The sequence below is a fragment of the Humulus lupulus genome, chromosome 4 (genome assembly GCF_963169125.1).
Source record: "Humulus lupulus chromosome 4, drHumLupu1.1, whole genome shotgun sequence".
Taxonomy (NCBI): domain Eukaryota; kingdom Viridiplantae; phylum Streptophyta; class Magnoliopsida; order Rosales; family Cannabaceae; genus Humulus; species Humulus lupulus.
Genome location: NC_084796.1, coordinates 139,360,280 through 139,384,905, shown reverse-complemented (window position 1 = coordinate 139,384,905; position 24,626 = coordinate 139,360,280). Strand labels below are relative to the sequence as shown.

Below are 24,626 nucleotides of genomic sequence, written 5' to 3'. Positions count from 1 at the left end.
ATTAGTTAGGTGTCGGGAAGTAAGCGATAAATATTAGAGACATTCGAGGAATTAGCGGGAATTGGGTGTAATGACTAAAATGCCCTTAGGAGGCTTAAAAGCTTAGTTTTAAATGGGAGGGCTGTTTGGTCTTTTGGTGTTTAAAATTAGAGGTAAGGGTTATGCTGCTTTATGCCTTAGTGGGTTGTGTAGAAAGTGTTGGAAGTCTGAAGAAAAGAAAAGAAACAAAAGAAGGAAAAGGAAATAAGGGAAAAAAAAAGCAGGAGTTTTTTCTCTTGCACGGTTTGGGCTTCTCTTCACCAATTCTCTGGAAATTTGGAGCTAAAATTCAGAGAAGGCTTAGGCTAGGACTCAACACTAGGATCCTTGAGTTGGCTTGGGGAATTAGCGAAGTTATTCATCATTTGAGGTAAGGTTTTGAGGTTGATATTCAGTTCTTGGTTTGATATTGAATTGGTTTTCTAAGCTGAGTTTCTGTGGGAAATCTAGGGAGTTAAACCTAAGGGTTTAAGGAGGTAAAGGATAAGGAAGTGTGGAAGACAACCTAGGTTGAGCTCATCCATCAAAGGTAAGAAACTTTAGTTTTAAGTTCTGTGATTTCAGTTGATTTATGTTGAGTTTTTGAGCTCTAAGCTTAGCCATGGTGAATTTTGTGTTTTGGGGTGCATGTGATTGAATTTCTTATGGTTGAGTCATTTGGGGTGAGCTGGAGATATTGGTAGGCTTGTTTTGATGTTTGGTTGAAGTTTGGAAGATTTTTGGAAAGGTTTGGCTCGGGGAATATCGAAGGAAGAAAAAGCAGGGTTTGCTGTGTTGTGACTAGCACTGTAGCGCTAGCCTTTGGGCACTACAGCACTAGACCTTGTGGTTTGGGGCGTTTTTTGCTCTGTTTGTAGCGCTGTAGTGCTACCCTATTCCCAGGGAGGGATTTTTGGGTTATTTCTTAGGGTTTTTGCCCGGGGGCTTGGGATTTGACTCCACCACCCTGTTTTGTGGAATTAGGGTTTCCCAAGGGCTCGGGATTGGTCCCGAGGCTAGGTTTTGGAATTGAAGTTTGGAGTTGGTTCTAACTTATGTCCGTGACTAGGTGTACGCTAGGGCTCGGATGGGATCGTGCTTAAGGGTTGAACTGAACAAAGCCATCGGAATCTAAAGGTAAGAAAACTGCACCCGGTTATGTGTTTATGATGGGACTAAGAGCTCCCTATATCTGTATGATGTCATATATGGTATTATGCCATGGGACATGTGATAAACGGCCTAAGAGTGTCGTAAATAATACTTGCGCACAGGGCTCGGCTCGGCCACTGGTAGCTGAGGACAACTTAATATTCACTGAGCTCGGTTTAAGCGGGCCGGAGTCAGTGGGATAAATAGAGGGTGCGACCTAAGGGCGTTAACCCTGGTTATCATGTGTAATTGATTGTTAATATAAGATGATGTACTTGGTGTGCTGAATACTTGAATAACGTGAATATTTGGACTGTTGAATATATGTTTATATTGCATGAGTTATCTGGTTGCTTGCTTGATGATTATGCTCTCCTATTGTGTTTTCTTGCTGGGCCTTGGCTCACGGGTGCTACGTGGTGTAGATAAAGGCAAAGGCAAGGTGGACCAGTCCTGAGATGGAGAGCTTTGGGGCTGAATGTACATAGTCAGTCGATTGGCCGCCACAACAGAGGAGTGGTACAGGACGAGAAAAGCCTAATTGTCTGTTTTGCCTTAGAGTAGCTAGTAACTGTATTTTAATCCTGAAATTTTGTAAACTGTCTTTTAACTTTACAACTTCTGGGATCCCATGTAAAGAAAATGTTTGATTATAAGAAATGAGTCTTTTGAGACCAAAATCTTTTAACCCTAATTCAACTGTAGTTTCAGTAACACGTTATTTTTAACTAAATGACTTGGTTAGCAAGTCTTGCACCTTTATAAACACACAGTGTAGCGGTCTTGGCTATCCAGGGCGTTACAACGACCCTCGAACACAATCCCGTTTGGAGCCCTAGCGTACACCTCTGATGAAAGAATCCGACCCTAGGTTGCCTTCAATGTTCCTCCCAGCTTTGATTCCACCAATTCCCAAGTTCAAATCCTTAATTTGGAAGCTAATTCCAGTTGAACTCCTTAGCCACTCCAAGGATCAAATTCCCAAGACGTAGGCTAGACTTCCTCTGAGTTCACAACTTCAAAATCCTCAAGGAAGGGTGAAAGGAGAAGAAATTGTGAGGAAGAGGGAGAACTCTCTTTTTCTTTCCATCCTTTTCCTTTAGCTTCTACCACTTTCCCTTATGCTCTAAAAAGAACATCAGATATATCAAGTATATCTCCTAATAACCCGAAAGACCCTTTTTCCCTCCCAATAAATCCAAATCTTTTAATCAATCTAAGGGTATTTTGGTCATTTGCTCCCAATTCCCGCTAATTCATTGAGTGTCCCTAATATTTACCACTTAAATTCCATCATCTAATTAATCATCAATTATTTTACCCAATGTCTAAAAATCTCCAATATATTTCCCAAATTCCCAGAAATACCCTCAGGCTTCCCCCGAGCCGGGTATAAATCCTCGCCGTGACTATTTCACCAAACCGCTCACTAGGATCATCTCGAGCCATAAGCTGCAGATACATCCACATAATAATGTTTTTTTAATAATTTACCACAAATAATCGCATTTATGTCCTCAACGGGCCAAAATTATAAATATGCCCTTATAAGTTAAACAGGGCCCATATGCTTATTAATACTCATAAACATGCATTCCACATATCCATATAATCATATAAGCATGCTTATCACATAATCATGCATTAAATCATTTAAATCACATATAAACCAATTATGCCCTCCCGGCACACTAATCAAGGCCATTAAACCTTATTAGTAATTTTGGGTCATTACAGCTCACTTCTAAAGACAAGCTCGACTCAAGGTTCAGTGGTTAATGGGTTGAATACCCATTTAATTATGTTATCTTAAATGTATGCCTTATCTACATGCTAGAATAGAGAGCATGATATATATTGTTAGAGCAGGGCCTATTGATTGATACGTGAATGTTATAGACCTGTGTATTAGTAATATTACTGAATGTGGATGTTGTGTTGTTTGGTTTTGACCGTGGATCAGTTTTTGGATATGATGATCATGCCTAATAGGCCAAGTCATTGATTATAAACGTACTTAGAAGTTATGCATCCAAGGCAATCAATTGTACTAGGCAGTGTTCGTTTAGAGGCCACAAATGATAATCAGGGCCAGAACCCTCTGCCTGCCACTTGGGATTGGCGGCAGAGGGTTGTCTATATGCAAGAGAGATTGCAGAGGTAAGAGGAAGAAATCAGATACTTGAGGTAGCAGGTTTTGCCAGGGAACGCTGCTCCATTTGTTTCACCAGTAGTGGCACTGATTTTGACTCAACCTGGGGTTGAGAATATATAGGAACCACTGGTCAAGATATTCCGGAAACACTACCCTCCAACTTTTGAGGGAGGCCTAGATCCACTCAGAGTTGAGTAGTGGATGGGCATGATTAACTCCATCCTCGACCTTATGAGGGTGGCAGGCAATGATAGAGTGGTATGTGCCACGTGTATGCTACGAGATGATGCCCAGACTTGGTGGGAAGTGGTATCCTAGACTTGGAATATCCTTACGATGGGCTGGAAGGAATTCAGATAGCTGTTTAATGAGAGGTATTACAATGCCGCAGTATGAACCGTGAAGGCGAACAAATTTATGAATCTAGTTCAGGGTAACATGACAGTGACAGAGTATGCCATTAAATTCTATGGGTTCGCCAAGTTTTCTTTCGACTTGGTGCCAACTGATGTGGCTTGGAATGAGATATTTATTCGAGGGTTGAATTGCAAAGGGTGAGATAGGGAGGAGGACGCCATAGGGCGCGAAGCTCAGAGATTGGTACCTCCGTTTATTGGACTGGGTAGTGGTTGAGGCCCCAATGATAAAAAAAAAAAAAAGAAAGGTTATAGACACATTTAGCACCCCTGAACCAGAGAGAGGGTTTCGAGGTGCTCAGAGTAGCCGTCAAGGCGGGGGTGAGAACGGGAGGAATTACCCAAAGTGCACTCGGTGCAGGAGACGCTACTTGGGAGAATATCGTGCTAAAGCATGTTTCCTGTGCGGCATTGTGGGACATTTCAAGAAAGAGTGCCCGAAATTGGAAAAGGAGGGACAGAAGAAAGTCGACAATCCAGTTCTTACTTTAGTAGTTGCTTTGACACAGACGAATGCTGAGGCTAGTCCCTCCGCGGTGACATGTAAGATTTCTAGCATTGAATTTTCTTGTACAATATGAATTTATTTTGGCACTAGACATGCTATTGCTTAATTAGTGAGGTTATTGATAAACTAGGTAGACCTCGTAGTTTGTATGTTGTGGAATTTGGGACGTTGTCGCCTACTGGAAATCGGTAGCCTCTAGAAGTTGGAATTAGATTTTTACCGGTAGAGATAAATAGTAGGGAGTAGTCTGCGAACTTGATAAAATTGGTAGTAAAAGAGTTTTACATGTTACTGGTATGGATTGATTGGCCAAGTGGGAACGACCACAGACTAAAAGAGGAAAATGGTTACTTTTTAGTTTGAAGGACCCGTTTGTGTTCATGGGTGCTGTGAACGGACCAAAAACTTATTGTGGAAATTATGTATGCAAGTATACGCAATCGTAACAAGTAATAAAATAGTAAGTAGAGTATCGTTCCCACGAGGATTGTTACTAATTACCAAAAATTAATCTTTGATTCTAATTGATTGACAAATAACAAATTTTGAATTTATAAAACTAAAGGAATAAAACAATAAAATAGAACAATCGAGAACTCAACAATAAATATATTAAGTCAATGGAATAAGAATTAGGATTATTAATTTCATCAACTATTCACCTATGTCTCTCTAATGTGAATTTAAGAATTCCTATCTCTATTGTGATAGCATATTACAATTGTAAATCATATTCTTACTATGACTTATAATTCTCTGCAATAAGCAATCTCCTACATTTCTGTGGTAAACTAACATATTGCAGGCAATAAACACATAATCCCTAAGCTACACAAATCATACAGGTACTCTCGTCCAATATAAATCTATGATTATTTTACTATAGCATATTTATCCTTCACTTCCCAGATCTCAGGTTAAAATCATATAAATCAAGTAAATGGTGATCAAGCATTCGCAAGCATTAAACACAAGTCAAACAATTCACAATATTGATAGGAAATTCATAAAAAAAATGTATTAGATAATCATAAGGTTTCAAGAAAAATCCATTAACACCCTAAAAAGAAAATTAGTTCATTCTAAACATATTTAAATCCATCAAACTAAATATAAACATCACTACACGAGAAAGTAAAAGAAGACGAAGAAAACAAATAATAAAACTAGTTGATCTCCAAGCTTTTGCCTCCACACAATGTTCCTTGAGTCTCCCATTCTCGTCCTTACTTCAGAAATCGTCATAATTTTGCTTAAATAGTAGTTTGTGCTTTGAACATGAAATTCCACTTTTTCCCTTGCTTAAAATGCCCTAATCTATACATTGACTGCTCAGGCGCCGCGACCCTCTAATGAAGTGTCATGACCCGTGTCCAGGAACCGAAGTCCACCTCGTCTCTGACTCAACAAGTGTCGCAGCCCTACTATGACTGCGCCACAGCTCTAATTCCCAATTAATAGAGATGCGGCTCTAATAGGTTGTGTCGCATCCCTTGTTTGCCTAGAACCATCAACTCTCTGTTTCATCAGTGTCGCAACTCAAATACTCAGTGTCGCAGCTCTAATGTCCAATTTTTGCCAATTTACTTCTTTTCGGGGCCAAACATGGTCTTTTCATCAATTCTTCCATAAATCTTGAAATATTAATAAACAAAGGAAACAAAAGCGTCATAATGCACAAACATAACTAAATAAGCTCAAAAATTCCCTAAAACAATCCTAGAAAACACTATAAAAACTACTCTATCAGCCTCGCAAATCCAATGACCTTGGTATTGTAGGTTACTATGAGATCATTGGATTTACGAGGCCATTGGATTTGCGCTAAAGGCTCCACCAGGCAAGTTAGCGCATTGGTTGTACTTCTCATAGTAACCTCCAATAGCACTGCTCGAAAGAGTGTTGGCTGGGACAATATGCCATGCCACATTTTTCTTCTTCTGAGGCTTGAGCTTTGCCCAGAGTCTAAGGGTATTTTTCACCTCTACAGCTGGCACAACCATTGTAGGCTACTCGTTTTGCCTTTGCTGCTGACAATTATTCTCACTGGTCGCTTGCCTTGCGACTTGTGGGTCTACAGTTGTTCGTTGCCTCATTGTTTGCTTTACTATGGACATATCTAGAGAATAGAAAACAACAGTTATAGCCTCTTCAACTATTGAACTTATGCTCGTTTCCCTCCCACTGGTCGGGAATCCAATTGGGAGAGTATCAACAAAGTCAAGATGGACAGCATAGGTCTAGTATTTTGGAAGGAATTTCCTTATTCCTTAGTGCAACTCATCAACCTTATGACGATACTCCTGACCGAGGACAAATTGAAAATGATATTGGTGGGATTGTTCCCTGGGTTGAGCAGAATTTTCAGGAGTATCACGGTTGAGATCAGTATCTAGTCGATTCCGATCCACATCATCGACCAACATTTGGAGTAAATCTAGGTCAATTGAATAATCACTTCCCCAATGATCGTGTGCATACATATGGTAACAAGGAAAGAGGTAGTGAATTACTCGACCAACATATGTGTGTCTACAAGAAGTGTGCTACTCGAATAAACATTATTGTATATTCGAGCAAGATTTAAGATGGATCCAAAAGGCAGTTAAAAAAAAATTTCACAAACTTTTTCACTTACCTTTTGGAGGGAAAATTCCCATTATTTTTCCAAAAATTATAAATCGAAATTTTATTCGATTCTATGGATTTTCCTAGCATCAAACATACAATCAAGCACATACCCGAAGCCTAGAGACTATTTTCCTACATCTCAAATACTTATTTTCCCAAAAAATCAGTAATTTTTCAAGAAAAAACTCAAAGCTCCCACGACTTGCTTAAGAACACTAAGAACTCAAAATAGAAAATTTAAAATCATCACAGATTTCATAGAGATACCAGGGAAAAAAAAAGAACAAGTGATGATTGAGCAAACTTACTTGTATTCATATTGAAGGAGAACTTGAAGAAGATCGGGTTATAAACTCAGAGAATCAAGGAAAAGCTTCGGGTTTGAGAAAGTTTGTAAAGAGAGAGAGAGAGAGAGAGTCTGAAATTTGTAAGAGGGTGAAAAAGAATGGGAAAAGGCAAGACTATATATATAGTCTCCTTTCCCGCATGCGAGCAACTAACGTCATAAAGGAAAAACTCATCATGGATTTTTTAGATGATGTGACGTCAGCTGCATGGAAAATTGAACCGTTACCTCTTTTTGTTAAAAAGGAACCATCAATGTTGCCTAAAACATGGTGTCAGTCATCTTTGAAAACCTAAAATTGTCGTTTGTTTTATCAAAATTTGAAAAGACACCAGCCTGGTCGAAGCATGCAAGTTTATCCAGTGCTGGTTGCACTAAGATAAACTTGGGGGGCAAATGTTGATTCTAAAATTGAACATGATGACATGGTATATGAAGAGAACACGCGGCGATAGAAAGCATTGAAACTCCCAAGCATTGGTCGAGATGAATGGGCTACTCGAGTGTGCTCAATCAACATGAAAGAAGTTATTCGCCGTACAGAGATTGAAGTTACACAAAGCTTGTTGTTCGAATAGAAAGGATATGGTCAAAGGCACAATAACCTCATAAAGTTGCTCGAAGGGAGACCTACTCGAAGTACAAACTATTCAACTAGAGAGATCTGAATTTCACGAGATATTTATGTAACTGATATTTAAATATATCATTTGTGTATCTTTTCTATTATTATAAATATGTAATTAGTTGTATCAATCCCATACTACACATGTAGGGCCTAGATCATTTTGTAAGGCTCGTGCCCCATTAAAAGACTCTATAAATAGAGATCTCTCACACTCATTATTTTCTTAAGCACATTTTACATGAAAAATCCCTATTGAATTGTATTCTCTCTCATGCTTATGAAACTCAGCTGAACCTTGTTCTTCTTGATCTTAAGTCTGAGACCTACTTGATTAATAAAAGTGCAAGTGGACGTAGGTCATTACCAACTCTTGAGGTCGAACCACTATAAATTCCTTGTGTCATTTTACTTGATTTTAGCTCTTTAAATTATTTACTGTCGTTCAATTTAACTCAGTGCCGTTAACCAAAACGCTGGTCAACACATATTTTATTTAATTTTCCCTTGTAATTACTCTATGAGATTTTTTTAGACTAGAGTGAACTTTATTCCATTTTAACCAATCATGAAATTCTATTTACCTTTTTACAAAAAACAAACAAACTAAAATAATCTCAAGAGAACTTGACTCTCCCTAGAACAAAGCTCTTTACAAAATATCACTCTAACATACCCTTCCCAATTTTGTTCTCTCATATATCCATATTAACACTACCCAACCAATTACCTACAACAAACTATACCATTTATTCACAAAACTACTACGACTACACATACACCTAAGGATGCTCAAAATACAAGATTTAACTTATCTAAATCAATCTAAACCAATCTAATTAGTAAAAATTAGATATCCAATAATCAAACTGAATTGGATATTAAAAGTTAATTATAATTAAATTAGATCGGTTGGCAATGACAGTGTCAAAAATTCAATTACAATCAATCCAATTCAATCATTATCTTATGTATTTAATTCAATATAAAATATATAAAAATAAAAAAAAATGTATAGATATATTGATATTATTCATTGAAATTTATTATGAAAGATACAAACACACATAATTAAAATCTAGATATAATGAGCAAATTTTGATATTATGTTAAAATTATTTAATATTCTATTTTTATTTAAAATTAGTATGAAGTATAAAAATTTGATTGATTTGGATAAGATTTTAGCAGCAAATTAGTTTAAATTACATATAAATTTTCAAATTTTAATTTATAATTGGATTAGATTGGTTATTAATAAAAAACTTTGGATTGGTGTGATAAGTGTTGGGTTTTATGCCCTTAATAAAACTATATTTCTTATGTAACACGTTGTTATTATCAATAAAAGAAGTATAAATTATTTTGTTTATTCAATCGCATTGTTCGCTTGTTTATTACATGTTTATTCAATTAATAAAAATATTCATAAAATCCTGAACATATGGATAGTTACAATTATAGTGCTTAGGTCACAGTGGATTATAGTTGTAATTATATGGTTAAAAGAAAGAGTCCTAAGAATAGATCAATGCATTGGATTTTCACTGATTAGGAAATCTACGATATGATCTACTTACACATTCAGTGTGTGATGTCTTGTCCAAGGTATTGACCAAGTAGATAAGATCGGATGTATTTGGTTACATCGGACTAGGACCGATATTATTGATAGATAAATAAGTATCGTTGTTATTAAATCTAAACAATGTCACAACGTTGACCATAGGTCAAGTCGGTCTTAATTCTGAGTGATAATATTCTGGTAATTATATTATTTAAATCTTTTAACTTGTTCGTTGCTAGCTTACCCTACGGTCTAGCCCATACTTACATCTTGGAGATTTAGTAATGTAATTGAGTGAGAGTATTATTCATAGATATGAAATCTATAACTTCTTTATGAGAAGTGAAAAGATGATTTTCTTAATTGTTTTGTTCAAAAGGTTAAATGATTGAGATCTCATTTTTGTGATTAAGTTCATAGAAATATCATTTATAAGGAACTTAGTGGGAGTTAAGGATAAAATATTGATGAAGGGTAAAATTATAATTTACACCCAGCTTGTTACTAAGTCATCGATAGAGGATTGACTGACTGTAATGGTTATAACAATGGATAACGTATTTGTAGTTTGGAAAATACGTTCTATGAATTCAAGAGTTCAATTATGAGTCTATAGTGGAGTCAGGAGGAATTAATAAGGTAGTGAAATTATTCGTAAATAAATTCACGGTAACTTATTGGAGCTTGATTTCATGGATCCATGGTCCACGCATCACCTTTGAGTAAATCATCTGGAATATTTCAATTAATTAATTTAATTATCAAATATGATTTTTAAGTTGACTAGGTCAATTTTTGGAAAATTTTACAAAGATAAGATTTAGAGAATAAAAGAGAATTTTTGGGTAAATTTATTAATATTGATAAATTTGTGTAATATAAAAAAATAATATTAAATCAAGTTTCAAATTATAATAAGTTAATTTGAATAAGGATTTAATTAATTAATTAAAAGATAAATAAATAAAAAGGTTTTGAATTTAGGCCCAATTGGGATTTAAATTCAAAACAAAGAGATTGTTCCCAAGTACATTTGTGGGAGACAAATGCTTTTATCTTTTTGTTAATTATTTTAATTAATTTAAATTGAAATTGAAATAAAATTCATTAAGTTGTCTATATAGGGAATATGATATCTAGGGTTTTCACAAGTTAGTCTCCGTTGATTCATTGGGTATGAGAAAACTTAGAAAATATAACACAAGTATATATAGGCAATTAGCTAGGACATAAAATAAGTTTTAGTTTCCCATTTTATTTTAATTATTTAATTATTATAATTAATTAAATACTTGTCAAAATTAACTAATTATAATTTTGACCATTATTTAATTTATTTTATTAATATTAATACCAAATTATCAATATTAACAAAATTGTCACAATTGGCTATAATACTCTCTTTTTGAGACTTTGCAATAAAATCTTCAAAGTTTCTTCTATTTCTTTTCTCGCAAAATATCAATAAATAATTTAACATTATTTATTTCCATTGAACTAGTCAATATGATATTTTTATAATTAATTATTCAAGACTGCTAGGTCCATTTTGATAAGAGATGACATGAGGACCATAGATCCATGAACTCAGGCTCCAATAAGTTACGGTGAGTTTATTTATAACAAATAATCTCACTACCATATTAATTCTTCGTGACTCCACTATAGACTCAGAATCACACTCTTGAATTCATAGAATGCTTTACACCAAATGTAAATATGTTATCCATTGTTATAACCATAATCGTCGTTCAATCTTCTATAGATGATCTACTAATAAGACGGATAAAAATTACCGTTTTACCCCTCGTTGGTATTTTATCCTTAACTTCCACTAAGTTCTTTGTAAATGATATTTCTGTAAACTTAATTATAGAAATGAGTACTCTATCATTTAACACTTGAATCAAGCTATAAGGAAATCATCGTTTCACTTCTTAAACAGAAGCTATAGATTTCATGTCTATGATAAATACTCCCACTCAACTATACTACCAAATCTCCAATATGTAAGTATGAGCTAGTCCGTAGGGTAAGCTGGTAACAAACAAATCAAAAGACTTGAATAATACAATTAGCAGAATATTAATCACTCATAATTAAGATTGAATTGACTTATGGTTAACTGTAGCGTCCCAAATTTGCTAATTAGGCTTAGGTTCTTGATTAGTGTGTGTAACGCCCTACTACCTTAGAGCCGTTACTAAGTGAGGTTAAAATGTGCAATCAACTCGCTAAACGAGGTTTTTTAAATAAAAGTGTGATTAAGTGAAAGTCTAGGCTGTAATCTTTAAAAAGTATTCTATTTCATTAAAAGTTCAAGAGTTTAACATTCGGGATCCCATAAACCAGTTTATAAAATATTTACAACTCAAAACAATTTTATAAGTAATTAACCATCAAAACTAGGGTTTATACAGCCATTTCTCAAAAATATTCCCAACCAAGACAGTCGGGCAGACCGAACATGTATGCGCCACCTCCACGCTCTCCGTACTCATGGCTGGTTGACTTTCTCTTTGCCCTTACCTGCAACACAGAGCACCCGTGAGCCGAAGCCCAGCAAGAAAACTCAAACAGTACGTAACACATGCATAAAATACAGTCATTACAGCAAACAGCTCATATCTAGTCAGACAGTCCACAGAATCTAACACATATACGGCCATGCCGTCCCAGAAGCGTTACCAAAGCCTGGGATCCCGGTCCACACCGTATGGATATCCCATGTATCCACTGGGGTCTCACCCTAGCCACAAGCACTACATGTGCTAAGTGGTATTCCCGGCCCCACTGCCGTTCTCGGCCTTCACCGTTCTCGGCCTTTCGCCGTTCCCGGCCCCTCGCCGTTCGTTCTGCTTTTACCACATTAAGCATTCTCAAATAACAATCAAATATACAATCACTCATATTTAGCTATATCCTAGCAATGATACAATTTAGGGTCGCGCCCTGCAATAATTCAATGGGCTCAAGCCCTGCAACACGGGTGCTACAGTTCTCTTACCTGTATCCCGAGCTTTCCGATGCACCAAGATCACAAGCACGGTCCTCTATCCCAAGCCCCTCCGAAAACCTAGTCACAACACATATGAAACACCCTTTAATGCTAACCAATCCAAAACCACTTTCCGGGGCCAATCCCACACTATCGGAACTCCCAAATCCCTAAAACAATACATCGAAGACATCCCCCGAACCCCTGGAGCAAAGGCTCAAAATTGCAAAATCTTGTGTTCTGAAAATGGCCTAGCGCCGCGGCTGAAAATAGCCTAGCGCCGCGGCGCTGCCCTAGAGGGCCGCGGCGCCCAGCAAGTCAGAGAGCTTCCCCTGCCCAGAATCAGCTTCGCGCCGCGGCGCCCAAGAACAGGGCCGCAGTGCTCCTTCACGAACCCAGAAATCTGGGTTTTTCCTCTGCATTTCCCCGAGCCAAAACACTCCCAAATCAGCCCAAACTCACACCTAAGCCCCAAAACCCCAAATAGACCCTTCAACAACCTATAAACATCACAACCTAGCTGAATTACTCAATCACTACTAGAATTCATACTTAGGTTTCAGATTTCAAACACTTAAACCAAAACTTGAGAGAAGTGCAAACCAGACCTCTAGATTTTAAAACCATAACAGTTATGAGATTTCAAACATGTTTAATACCCTTACCTCAATCAAAAATTCAACTTGAGCTCCCTCCAATCCAAGCTTTAAACCGAATTCCCCCTTGAAAAACCAGCTGAATTCTCATGCAAAACAAGCCATGGCTATCTTTCAATTCCTTCCAAAAATCAAATTCAAAACTTAACAAAAACAGGGACTAAATCCTTACCTCAGTGTAGACCTTGATCTGTGTTTGATTCCACACCCTTAAGCTCTTTACTAGCCTCAAAGAACACAGCTCACCTCCTCTTCCACTTTGCCTTCTAAGTTCTTGACTCTCCCTTTTTCCTTCTTGATTTCTCTAGCCTTCCAAATCTTAATTTCAGTCACACCTAGCATAAAGGATCGTGTATATCCATTTCCCTCAGCCAAAGCTATCCAAACCACTGCCAAAAGACCATCTTATCCCTCCACTAATATCCCTTCCTAACTAAACCTCAAGGGCACTCTTGTCCTTTTACTTACATTACAATTATACCATTTCCCCATCAAAACCTGTTACTCTCAGCGGTTACTAACAGTTACACAAGTTACCAGTTTACCAGTTACCATTAACTTACAAGAACTAAACTTACAAAATCCCCAAAACACCCCTGGGCTCCTCCCGAACCGGGTATAAAATCCCGTTGTGAATTTTGAGTTATCTAGCTCTCTAGGACCGTCTCGGCATGTGCATCATATTAATATCACCACATCCACATGGTACAAATCACATAATATAATTATCACATTTATGCCCTCAACGAGCTAAAATTACCAATTTACCCCTATCATGCAGACGAGGCCCACGTGCATATTTATACTACCTAAACATGCATTCTAATCACATATTCATTTAAATTCACATATTGTCATATTAATTCACTTATTGCCCTCCAGGCACGTAATCAAGGTCCTAAACCTTATTAGCAACTTAGGGTGTTACAGTATGCCTGGAGGGAAATAAGTGATTTATTATTATAATATGTGAATTTGTATGAATATGTGATTAGAGATGCATGTTTAGGTGAGTTAAATATGCATGTGGGCCCCGTTTGGTTATTAGGGGCATGTTTGTAATTTTAGCCCGTTGATGGCATAAATGTGATAATTGTGATACACTTGTGGTATATTTGTGTTGCACGATCTGAGACAGTCCTAGGGAGCCATTAGCTAGAAAGTCACAACAGGGTCGAAAACCCGACTCGGGGCGAGTCGAAGGGTATTTCGGGTATTAGACATTTTATGGGGTTATCGAGTTATGGAAATAAATATTTGGAGATATATTTCAAGATAGAATGTTTAGGAGGGAATATTGGGGAAATTTACCATTTTGCCCTCGGGGACGTTTTTGGTGCCCTGAGCCTTGAGGTACCCTTAGAGACTAAGTTAAATAAAACAAAACCAAAGAAATACTCAGATGGAGAAACCGACCCAAAACATTCTCTTTCTCTCTCATTTTTCTCTCTAAGCCAAACCAAGGGAAAAGGTGGGAATTAAGCAAGGATTTGAGCTCTTGACTTGGGGATTAACTCAGCATCACTTTGAGGATTCAAACTGAGGCTAAGGTAAGCATCAACTGTGATTTTAGATAGTTAACTCAGTGGTCATTGACTGGTTTTCTTAGTTCTTTTGAGGTATTGAAGTTGAATAATGAATTTTGGGTTTGATAAGTTTTAAAGCTAGAGTTTGTTAGGTTTTGCTGCTGGAATCATAGTGAAACTTCTGAGATGATTAAATTAAGTTGTTAGACTAACTTTAGGGGTAATTGGCTTGGTTTTGGTAGAGAAAATGGTGGGTTTTTCTGGGTTCGAGGGGTCGGGCCACGGCATTGTTCTTGCTGACCCACGGCCCTTTAGAACTTTGGGCGGCCTGAAAGTGGAGGTGCGCCGCAGCGCCCTATAGGCAGGGCCGCGGCGCGTGTGGGCAAAAGGAGGCAGGGCCTCTAGTTGAGCTGGGGGCCGCGGCATGGGTTCTTGGGGTCGCTGCGCTTAGTGCCTTTTTGGACTTTAAGGAGGTTTTAGGCTCGGGAATCCAAAAGTTAAGGCTCATGATGGATTTTATCACCCGGATTGATAGAATTCAAGGTCCTGGAGATTAGAATTATGACTCGAAGATATTTAATGGATTAGAACTTGATGGGTGAATATTGTTGACGCGTTGTGACTAGGGTTTCGGAGAGGCTCAGACTTGGGGATTGTGCTTGAGACATCGGTGCTTGGAAAGCTCGGGACACAGGTAAGAAAACGGATGTACCCGTAGAGTAGGGCGAGGCCCTATAGTATGTATTGTGGAGCACAGCTCTATTTGATTGTGTTGCAGGGCGTAGCCCCATTGATTGTGCTTATGCATGTTTAAGTATTTGGTTAGTTATGCTATGTGTGCATATATGTGATTGAATGGCAAGAGCCGGGAACGGCGAGGGCCGAGAACGGCAAGGGTCGGGAACGGCGAAGGGGCCGGGAGCAGCGTTTAGCACGCGGAGTGCGAATTGCCAGGGCGAGACCCTAAAGGATACCTGAGATATCCACACGATGTGAACCGCGAACCCAGGACCTGGTAAAGCGCCTGGGACGGCATGGCCGTATGTGTTTAGCCTGATGGTGGCTTAATTGTATATTGAATGTTAAATATGCATATGTTATCTGCTTGTGTGAGTTTTCTTGCTAGGCTTCAGCTCACGGGTGCTCTATGGTGCAAGTAAGGGCAAGGGAAAAGTCGAACAACCATGATTACAGAGAGCATGAAGTGGCGAGTACATGTTTGGCCTGCCTGGCTGCCACGGCCAGGGGTATTTTGGGAGATGATTGTACTAAACCTAGATTTTGTCGTTTAGCCGACTTTGGTTATATCTTTTTTGAGTTGTAAATATTTCTAAACAGTATTTTGGGATCCCAAATGTTAAACGCTTTATGATTTTTAATGAATGGAACTATTTTCAAAGTATATGACTCTGTTTATGGTTTAATTACACTTTTGTCTTAAAACCTCGATTAGCAAGTTAATTGCATGTTTTAAACTCACTTAGTAACGGCTCTAAGGCAGTAGGGCGTTACATTAACGTTGTAATGTGATTAGATTAGATAATAATGATACTTATCTTATCAATAATCAATATCGGTCTAATCCAATGTAACAAAATACATCCTATCTTATCTACTTGGTCGATGCCTTGGATAAGACATCACACCCCGAATGTGTAAGTAGATCATATCGTAGATTACCAGATCAGTGAAAATTCAATGCATTGACTTAATCTTAGGACTCGTTCTTTTAAACATATAATTGCAATTATAATCCACTGTGACCTAGTCACTATAATTGTAACTGTTTATATGTTCGGGATTTTATAAATGCTTGTATTATTCCAATAATCATGTAATAAAACAAGCAAGCAACACAGTTGTCAAACTAAATGATTTTTACTTCTTTTATTGACAATATAAAATCGTGTTACATGTGTGACATGGTTTTATAAGGGCATAAAACTCAACAATTATATACTACATGTTGTACCCCAAAATAAATACGAACTGAATCACTCAGCACGTGGTACAGCTGGCAGATAAGCGAATGGAGAAAGCGTACAGATAGAATATCTAATAAACTCTGGAGTGAGCAGCTCGAGTTGAACTTGACAGCTTACGACGACCAGATAATCTTTAGATGACCTCTTGCGCCGATAACCTAGTTCGAGATGCATGATGGCCAGACCGCCTTCTTTGGATAGGTTAGTTCTGAGGCATTTAGCTCGCGGAAGCTTGGTCATGACGCACAAGGAAAGATCCCAAAAGATTCGGAGATTCCTTATACACTCATTAATACCCAGATTTTATTACACATTTATTACCTGAGATAACAGATGTAAATTTCATAGGTAATCATATCCCTATATAAATGAGAGGTTATCCGAATTTATTATTTACCATATTACGTACGCAGTTACCCAAAACTGTCCAGGAAAACCCTCTATAAATACCAGGGGAATGGATAGAAAAAGGGACCGATTCTTAATATACAAAAACTCTGTTGAAATTGTCAGAAACAATTTCACCCAGAGCCTTAAAAAGGTTAATAAGATTGTCTCGTAAACTAGATGGATTTTAACCACCGAACCACGTAAAAATGTGAGTATCTGTGATATATTTCATTTGTTTAATAACAGTTTAGTAAAAATGCCTAATGTCTCTATTGTCGGATTTCTTAATCCATTGTTGGTGAAAAATCGCGTCAACACTACAAAATCTAAGTTACTTAATAAATTGAACTAAAAATAAATAAATATTCATTAAAAGTTAAAATAGAGAATAGAAAATTTTGTAGCATCCATTTTTTTTTCTAATGCCAGTTTGGATCTTATACTTCAAACAATTTTAAACAGGACTTTCTGTATTGTATATTGGTAAAAAAAATGGTCAACAATAAATTTAAACTAGTCTAAATTTCATTGCTAGCATACTGTTGTAAACTGAATTCATGGATGCATAATAAAAAAAAAAGTGAGAAGAAAAAATTCTTAACTATTAAGTTGATAGTTCCATTTCTTTTAACTAATTTACTAGGGAAAAAAATAGGCCATTATTGTTATTCAATTAAATAAAATAACTTTATAGGCATTTATTATGCGTGGCTGTTTGGATTGATGGCAAGTATTGCTGGGTGCCACAGAATATAGACATTTATAAAGCAAATATGGATTGGATTTTGGAACTTTCTTATCCACGAAAATCTCTCACATGCTAAGAAACCCAAGAAGAAGAAAAAATCAACCAGAAAAACATAGGGATATTCACTATAGGGAAAAGAAAAAAAAAACAAAGATGTTACAGAGCCCAAAGTTCTTGCAGCCCTCAACTCAGTTCCTTCCTTCTCCAACACCATCACCATTGGCTAATCCACAAGTCCAAGAATTACCCACTTCCCAATCTTATCCTAAGCTTAAAAAATGCTGCAAATTATCACGCCGGGAGCTCACAATCCGTACCAATTCTCTCTTGCTCTTCCTCTTGGGATTTCAAAGTGGCGCAGAGCCATTCCGATTGTCTGAAGCAAAAGCTGAAGAAAACGAGAAAGATACGAACCCTGCTTCCACTTGTGGTGATAAGAGCTTAACAAAGAGAACATTTCTAGATATATCCATTGATGGAGAACCGGTGGGTCGAATTGTAATAGGGATGTACGGAAACGACACTCCACTTGGAGCTACTAGATTAGCTAACCTTGTTAGTGGTTCAGCTGGAATCAGCTACAGAAGGAAGGAGTTTGTCAAAATCATGCCTGGTTATGTTCAGCATGGTGGGGTGAGATCCTATGGTGTTGACGCAGAGATGGCTAACAGAACTGGAAGCAATTTGGAGGCTGAAAATCTTCTTGATGAGTGGGAAAGAGCCAAGGAGAAATGCCCCGGAACCAAAAACTTGGCTGGGACAGTGAGCCTTGTTGTCAGAGATCCTTCGAGGCCACCTCCAAAACAGAAGTTGGTTGCAAGAGGAGGGAAGCTTGAGATTGATGAGGAGGAGGTCAAGGCTGCCCCGAATGGGACGGAATTTATCATCACCATGAAGGACTCGCCGGAGCTCGATGATTCGGCTTTGGTGGTGGGGAAAGTCTTGGAAGGAATGGAGGTCGTGGAGAAGATTGGCAAGGTCAAGACTGTGCAGGAAAATACCAGCTCTCCTTATTTTAAGTAAGTTAACAAGCCAAAAAAGATGTAATTGTTTTACCTAGACTGAAATCTCTCAACTCAACTCTCTAATTGCTTAAATTCTTATATTTTTAATTGAGTTCTCTCCGTCTCTGCACATTCTCGTAATAGTTGTTTGCTAGTCCTCATTGATAAGTAATAGCGCCTGTAAGAGTTGTTTGCTAATAAAAGAAAAATCTATATCGTTTGCACATAATATTAACTAAAGCAGTCAAAATTGTGTGATATTAATATGGAGGAAAAAATAGGTATTATACAGTCAGAGATCATTTTCTTACAAACCATGAGAACACAAATTTTCACACTCCTTCGGGTACTAACTTTTTAGCCTCTGAATAAATACACTGACAAAAAGTTTGTCCGTTTGTGAAGGGTGGCCAAGCTAATAGGTGACAAGAGAGCCGTTGTTGCAGAAAGAGGTTTCAATCGTCCGTACTCGAAGGTGGTGGTGAAAAATTGTGGCTTGCTGGAGTAGTACACAATGCTATTTGCATCTTTTTTTGTTTATTTCAGTTTTGTTCGAAGAGCAACACTAGTACAATAATCCACTTATCTTGCTTTAAACAACCTCTCGATACCAAGCTCTTGCATTTAGAAGTCTAGCAGGTAATGTGTGCCATTTCCAGTGGAAGTTTCACCATGTTCAAGCAGTAGTTTGACAGCAAATAGAGATAAATTTTTGAACCCAGTGAACTGAACAGAAAAATATGCAACAGATCAATCATCAGAGAAATGAACTTTTATCTGATCATTTTACCAAACATGAGATCTCTAATCCTTGGCTATTTCTGAGTACTTGGGGTTGATAAAACATCGTACTTCCTTTTCTTGGCAGATGGAGACATAAAAAGATTTCTAATAGACGCAAGGGGATCGTCTACCTGCACAAATGTAATAACACCAAAGTAACGGTTGGTTCAAACAACAGTTCTATTACCATATACTAAAAATGACATGCATCGGCAAGCTCGTAACACGAGCAGATATCTTCATGTGTTTGTGTGTTTATTATGCTCAGAACAGATCTGAGAATGGCATATGTTATTTATGGCAGTAATCATCTCAAACGAACCAAGTGCAAGTATGAGGTATTTTATGTTCAACAACCTAGCACTTCACTCATACACTAGGAAGAAAGGTCAAGAAATACCTTAAAAATAGATGACGATGGAGATCTCTCAGATGTAGGTGGTGAACTCCCTTGCTGACGCTGTAAAGCAGATATTGTCTGTTGCCATCCAGGTGTCCCCTTGCCTGTTGATGCAATCCAGGGGCAAAAATGTCTGTGCTGCCTGATGGGATCAAACTCCATTTTATTATCTGATGACACTTGTTTTATTAGATCGCTCCCTGAGAAGGAAGACCAAGAAGGATCATTAAAATCATTTTTCAGTTTCATTTGAAATCTAGCAGGCGAGAGGATTAAAGAATAATAGTTTCAGATAAAGGGGAAAAAAGGTTTAGGAAAGAAAGAAATGATTTTAAAGTTTCTCAGTAGCAGAGCTTTTAAAAGAATGACAAAATGAATATTATCCATCATAGATCTAATTAACTATAATGCAGTCATCATTATCAATAGAACCCATAAAATAAGAGCTACTTCGTCAAAGGACCTGAGAGGAAAGGATTGGGTTTGCCAAAGGGCTCCTAAAAAACAATTGTTCATCTTTTCGATGCCCAACATAATAGTATATAATGAAATACTACCTCAAGATAAAGACAAGAAAATAAATAGAAATAAACACGAAACAAAAAAGACAAAAATAGTGAACTCCACCATCACAGTAATGACCAGAAACAAGAAATCCCTCTTAAGGTACCATGAGTCTCTCCACTGTTTGTAGTTTTCAATCACTTGCCTAAAATCGCTAGATAATTGTCTCATGCTGCCATATATGGAACATAACGGCAGACAGTACCAAACAATTAAAATATCATCTAAGAAATTTGGACAGAAATGGCAAAGTGATATGAACACATGTAACTACATATTTCAAAGAAAACCAGGTGCAAAAGAAACTGAAAAACTTCAATAAATCACACAGGACAAGCATGTCATCTTCAAGTTAGCCATTAACGATAAAAGGAAAGAGCAAAATGATAATATTGCTTACCAGTATCATGAGAAACAAGATCGTTGTTTACAGGAATACACAAGTCGCCTTCACCATCCCTACCGTTACCTGTGGTACCTGATGCATTTTGGTCATCACCGTTTTCACTGACATGATCTTTTACTTGATCAGAAACTACACAATCCCCAAATTTGGAATCATGAAAAAATCGAGCCCTTAGATTCCGACCAATAACAGGCAAAGAAACTGTCGCTTTAAAGTTCTGTTTTGTTGGTGGAGGACCCCCTGCAATAGTCAGATTTAAACTTTGATGTCTCTCTTTAGTCAATGTTGCACTATCTGAATCAGCAAGTATAATCTCTCCCCTGTTTATGGAATTAGTTTTGGTGCGAGAATCATTGGTTTCAGAATGGTTTCCACTGTTTATTTCTCCATATCCTACTAGCTGGATCAGTTCCATAGGCATAGGCCTTGGTACGGTAGAAAAAGCCCATAATCCTACACTAGCTCCACAGAGCCTGCAATCTAGAACGACAGAATTTGGATCAGAACGTGGCATATAAGGACTGTTGGAATTCTCATTTGCCTCTATAGGCTCATTAATTCTAGTAGATAGCACATTGATTTCAGTATTCAGATCATTAGCAGCTGAATTAGGTGACTGTGGAGTATTTTCCTCCGAAAGAGATTGACTTGATCTATGCCCAGTGTCAACTGTGTAAGGCAGTAGGCGTGGTTCCCAGCCACATAAACTTATAAGCTTCTGTGCCTGAAATAATCATTAGTGAAAAAATATAAAAGTGACTCGGTAATAATCACTGATCTAGCTTGAGAATGCCAACCACCAAATAAGATAATCACTAACATAGCATTAGTAGCGTGAAGAACACTGATAACACAGAAGATAAAAAAAACAATGAGGCAAGCAAAAACTGGAACATTAAGAGAACATTAACAATGGAGTTTTAACATTCAAGAATCACACAATCATAATTATATTGCATATTAACAATAGAAGAACCTTGCCGGCTTTGCTAACATTAAAATTAAAATAATCAAGTTCTGGATAAGGAAAAAAAAATATATAATCATCACAAATAACCAGATGCCAACAACCAAGAGAAGGGCAATTGTGAATGTGTTTACTTTTAAAGTTGGTGTGTCCATATTCATCAACAATGCAAATAAAATATCATATGCAAAGAAAACAATCATTTGCGTGTAATGGCAGTTACAAATGAAACGTGTGCACATCATGTTCGGTTTAATCATTTGCTTGGACCTGATAATATTTCTTCACAGAATCCACATCATGTTCATCTCTGAGGTATTCTACTCTTGAAATGTCTGCACACCCATTCTCATACTCCAGCACTAAATATTTTTCAATAATTTGCTCAAGTTGAGGACTTCTCATGTACTCAAAAGCTGAAGATGAAATCATGGGAAGAGCAGAGAGTTGCAAGAGAGCACAGCAACGTTCTTTGAATTTATCAACTAAAATCGGAGGTGTTGTTGGTGGAAATTGAACCAACTTCTCAGCACAGACATTATCAATCCAAGGACAATGTAATTTGTGCCCTTTGTCCAGTTTTAAGCTAAATACTGCAGCTGTCTTCTCAACTGACAGAAAATTGTGGAGATTATAAAGAAATGTACATACTATTAAAACTAATAATAATCCAAACTTGGTAGAAGATAAAATATATAAGGGCAATTAGAGCATAATTTGGAGTACTTTGGATAAATCCAAACTTGGTAGAAGATAAACCAAACATACCTTGCTGCTGATTCCAAGCTGAAGGTGTAGAGAGAAGGAAACGAGCCCCACATGTTTCACAAGCTATGGTATCCATATCAACATTGATCCAACCTCTTCTGGCACAATTTAAAGCACTAACTACCTGATAGGAAAGAGAGAAGTTGAAGTAAAGTTAGAATTTTTTTAATTATTTTTAGAGGGCCAGATAAATGAAACTATTTAGTAAGGTCATCAACGCAACTTGAGAATTAATTGCAGCAATAAAATGAACTTAATTAGGACATTAGTCCCCCCAACACACTACAAAAAAGAATGACCTTCAACCATTCAAAAACCTATATAGATGTTCCTAAAATTTTCTTAAGAGAAACAGATAATACCTTCTCAGGGAAGACTAGTTTAAATGAGAACGTCCTGCAAAGTTCGCAGGTATTATATGCTTCCATGACTGTCACGATATTCAAGATTCATTTTTCTAATCACGTTATCTTCTATGCAAAAGCAATAATTAAACCGAACTCTTGCCTACTTGTGCTATGTTCCTACTTCATACCACTCTAGAACTGAATGAAGAACTTCAGAATAAAGCTACTATGGAGGCTTATTCAAGAAGCTAAAAAAAACATGTACAATTCCAGCACCAACATACTAAACGGAGAAATTCAGAAATTTCTATCTCTTGACATAAAACTAGAAATAGAAGAAGGCACAAGACTATCAAAATTGGACGACAGGAGTAGAAGAGCCATACCTCGGGTTTAGCGAACCAAGTCATGGATTTGAATGTGGTTAATCTCCTCGTAAGATCACCACGGTCCCATGGCCTACACTCTGGACCCTGATACGACGGCGCTGCCCTTACATTGCCGCCTGCATTTGATTCCACTAATGCCGATGAAGATGACGGATTTGCAGGGTTTTCAACCGTCGGTGCTAGTAAATCCGAAGACCTAATGAAAGAAGGAAAAAACAAACAGGAGTCACACATTTCTGAACTCTTATCAAAGATTGTATCAGAAATAGTTTAGCAAAATGAAAATGGTTTGGAGCACAATCGGTATAAATTTCGATACAACAACAATACAAGCCCCTAGCACAAAAAAACACAAGAAAAAGCTAGTTCAATTTATGTATACCAAAGTGTAAACTAGTGTACGGAAAATAACGAACTCGGCATAGTGCTTGAAGCTCCGTTAGATTGTTTAAAACACGATTACTCGGAAAGAGAACAATTAGACGGAAAATGAAACAAGACATTCAAACTTTGAAGCTAAATTTCTCTTAATTAACCTAGCAACACATCGTTTTTAGCTGAAAAAAGAGGCCAAACTCAACATTAGACACAAAGAATAACAGAAAACAAATCAATTTTGTATTTATCGGAAAGCAAACGAAAGAAAATAAAAGAAAACCTGGAAGGGGAATCTTTCTGAACCTTCTTGGGAGTGTTAAATATCCTGTCCATAAGGGCATGAAACCTCCTGTCTGAATCGTCCATCTCCGTCATGGTCGAAGGCCTTACAAGAGCACTGATGAAGTAAAACTACTAACAAAGTGAAAGAGAGCTTGGCAGGCAGAGAGACGAGAGATATTCAAACTGGGCGAATCTTTCTCTCTTCCGGAACAGCCTAGGGCCTCACTTTACTTTCTGCCAGACCATGATCATCTCCGCCTATTATAAAAATGAGGAAATTATGCAACTTTTTTTTTTTTTTTTTGGCTTTTGTAGTTATATAACCCTATGCTTAAGCAGCTTTAATAATATAATCTCCTTATATTTGATTAATATTTATTTAATTTTTTTTTACAATTTTAACATTACAGTTACCAAAATAGCCTTACCCTGAAAACCTGTATATATAATAGTTGTCATTTTGGCACTCCTATCCTTTTCCTTTTCACTTGTTACAATATTACAATATTAATAATACAATGGACTCCATAATACAATTATCAAATAATTGAAAAAATAGTTTATACTTTTTTAGACTCTGCGTTTTGTCTCATTACCTATTTGGACTTTGTGTTTTG

At 37.2% G+C, this 24,626-nt stretch overlaps 2 protein-coding genes and 1 long non-coding RNA gene across 3 annotated transcripts; 2 read left to right on the top strand and 1 right to left on the bottom strand.

The window, feature by feature from the left end:
- The first annotated feature begins 17,763 nt into the window (after window positions 1-17,763).
- LOC133830840 (peptidyl-prolyl cis-trans isomerase CYP26-2, chloroplastic) lies at window positions 17,764-19,325 on the top strand. The gene is made up of 2 exons (XM_062260917.1): window positions 17,764-18,740; window positions 19,131-19,325. The coding sequence occupies exons 1-2, from the start codon at window positions 17,791-17,793 to the stop codon at window positions 19,231-19,233; spliced, it is 1,053 nt and encodes a 350-aa protein (XP_062116901.1). The 5' UTR covers window positions 17,764-17,790; the 3' UTR covers window positions 19,234-19,325.
- On the bottom strand, window positions 18,957-24,296 carry LOC133830839 (uncharacterized). Its single transcript, XM_062260916.1, has 8 exons — window positions 24,008-24,296; window positions 23,347-23,545; window positions 22,614-22,737; window positions 22,116-22,456; window positions 20,873-21,602; window positions 19,909-20,108; window positions 19,578-19,639; window positions 18,957-19,451 (listed from the first exon to the last, which is right to left on the bottom strand). Exons 1-8 carry the CDS (start codon window positions 24,100-24,102, stop codon window positions 19,358-19,360), a joined length of 1,845 nt encoding a protein of 614 aa, XP_062116900.1. The 5' UTR covers window positions 24,103-24,296; the 3' UTR covers window positions 18,957-19,357.
- On the top strand, window positions 19,538-20,252 carry LOC133830842 (uncharacterized). Its single transcript, XR_009892228.1, has 2 exons — window positions 19,538-19,669; window positions 19,813-20,252. It is a non-coding gene; the product is annotated as an uncharacterized LOC133830842 (long non-coding RNA).
- Window positions 24,297-24,626: the final 330 nt, after the last annotated feature.

What these genes read in the sequence shown, in the direction of transcription:
- LOC133830840 (XM_062260917.1), top strand. Translation starts at nt 17,791, where the DNA reads ATGCTAAGAAACCCAAGAAGAAGAAAAAATCAACCAGAAAAACATAGG. An exon ending in ACCAGCTCTCCTTATTTTAA is followed by an intron (nt 18,741 to 19,130) that starts GTAAGTTAACAA and finishes CCGTTTGTGAAG; the next exon opens with GGTGGCCAAGCTAATAGGTG.
- LOC133830839 (XM_062260916.1), bottom strand. Translation starts at nt 24,102, where the DNA reads ATGACGGAGATGGACGATTCAGACAGGAGGTTTCATGCCCTTATGGAC. An exon ending in CTGTGAAGAAATATTATCAG is followed by an intron (nt 21,603 to 22,115) that starts GTCCAAGCAAAT and finishes TGATTATTTCAG; the next exon opens with GCACAGAAGCTTATAAGTTT. An exon ending in TCTTGTTTCTCATGATACTG is followed by an intron (nt 20,109 to 20,872) that starts GTAAGCAATATT and finishes CTTCCTTCTCAG; the next exon opens with GGAGCGATCTAATAAAACAA.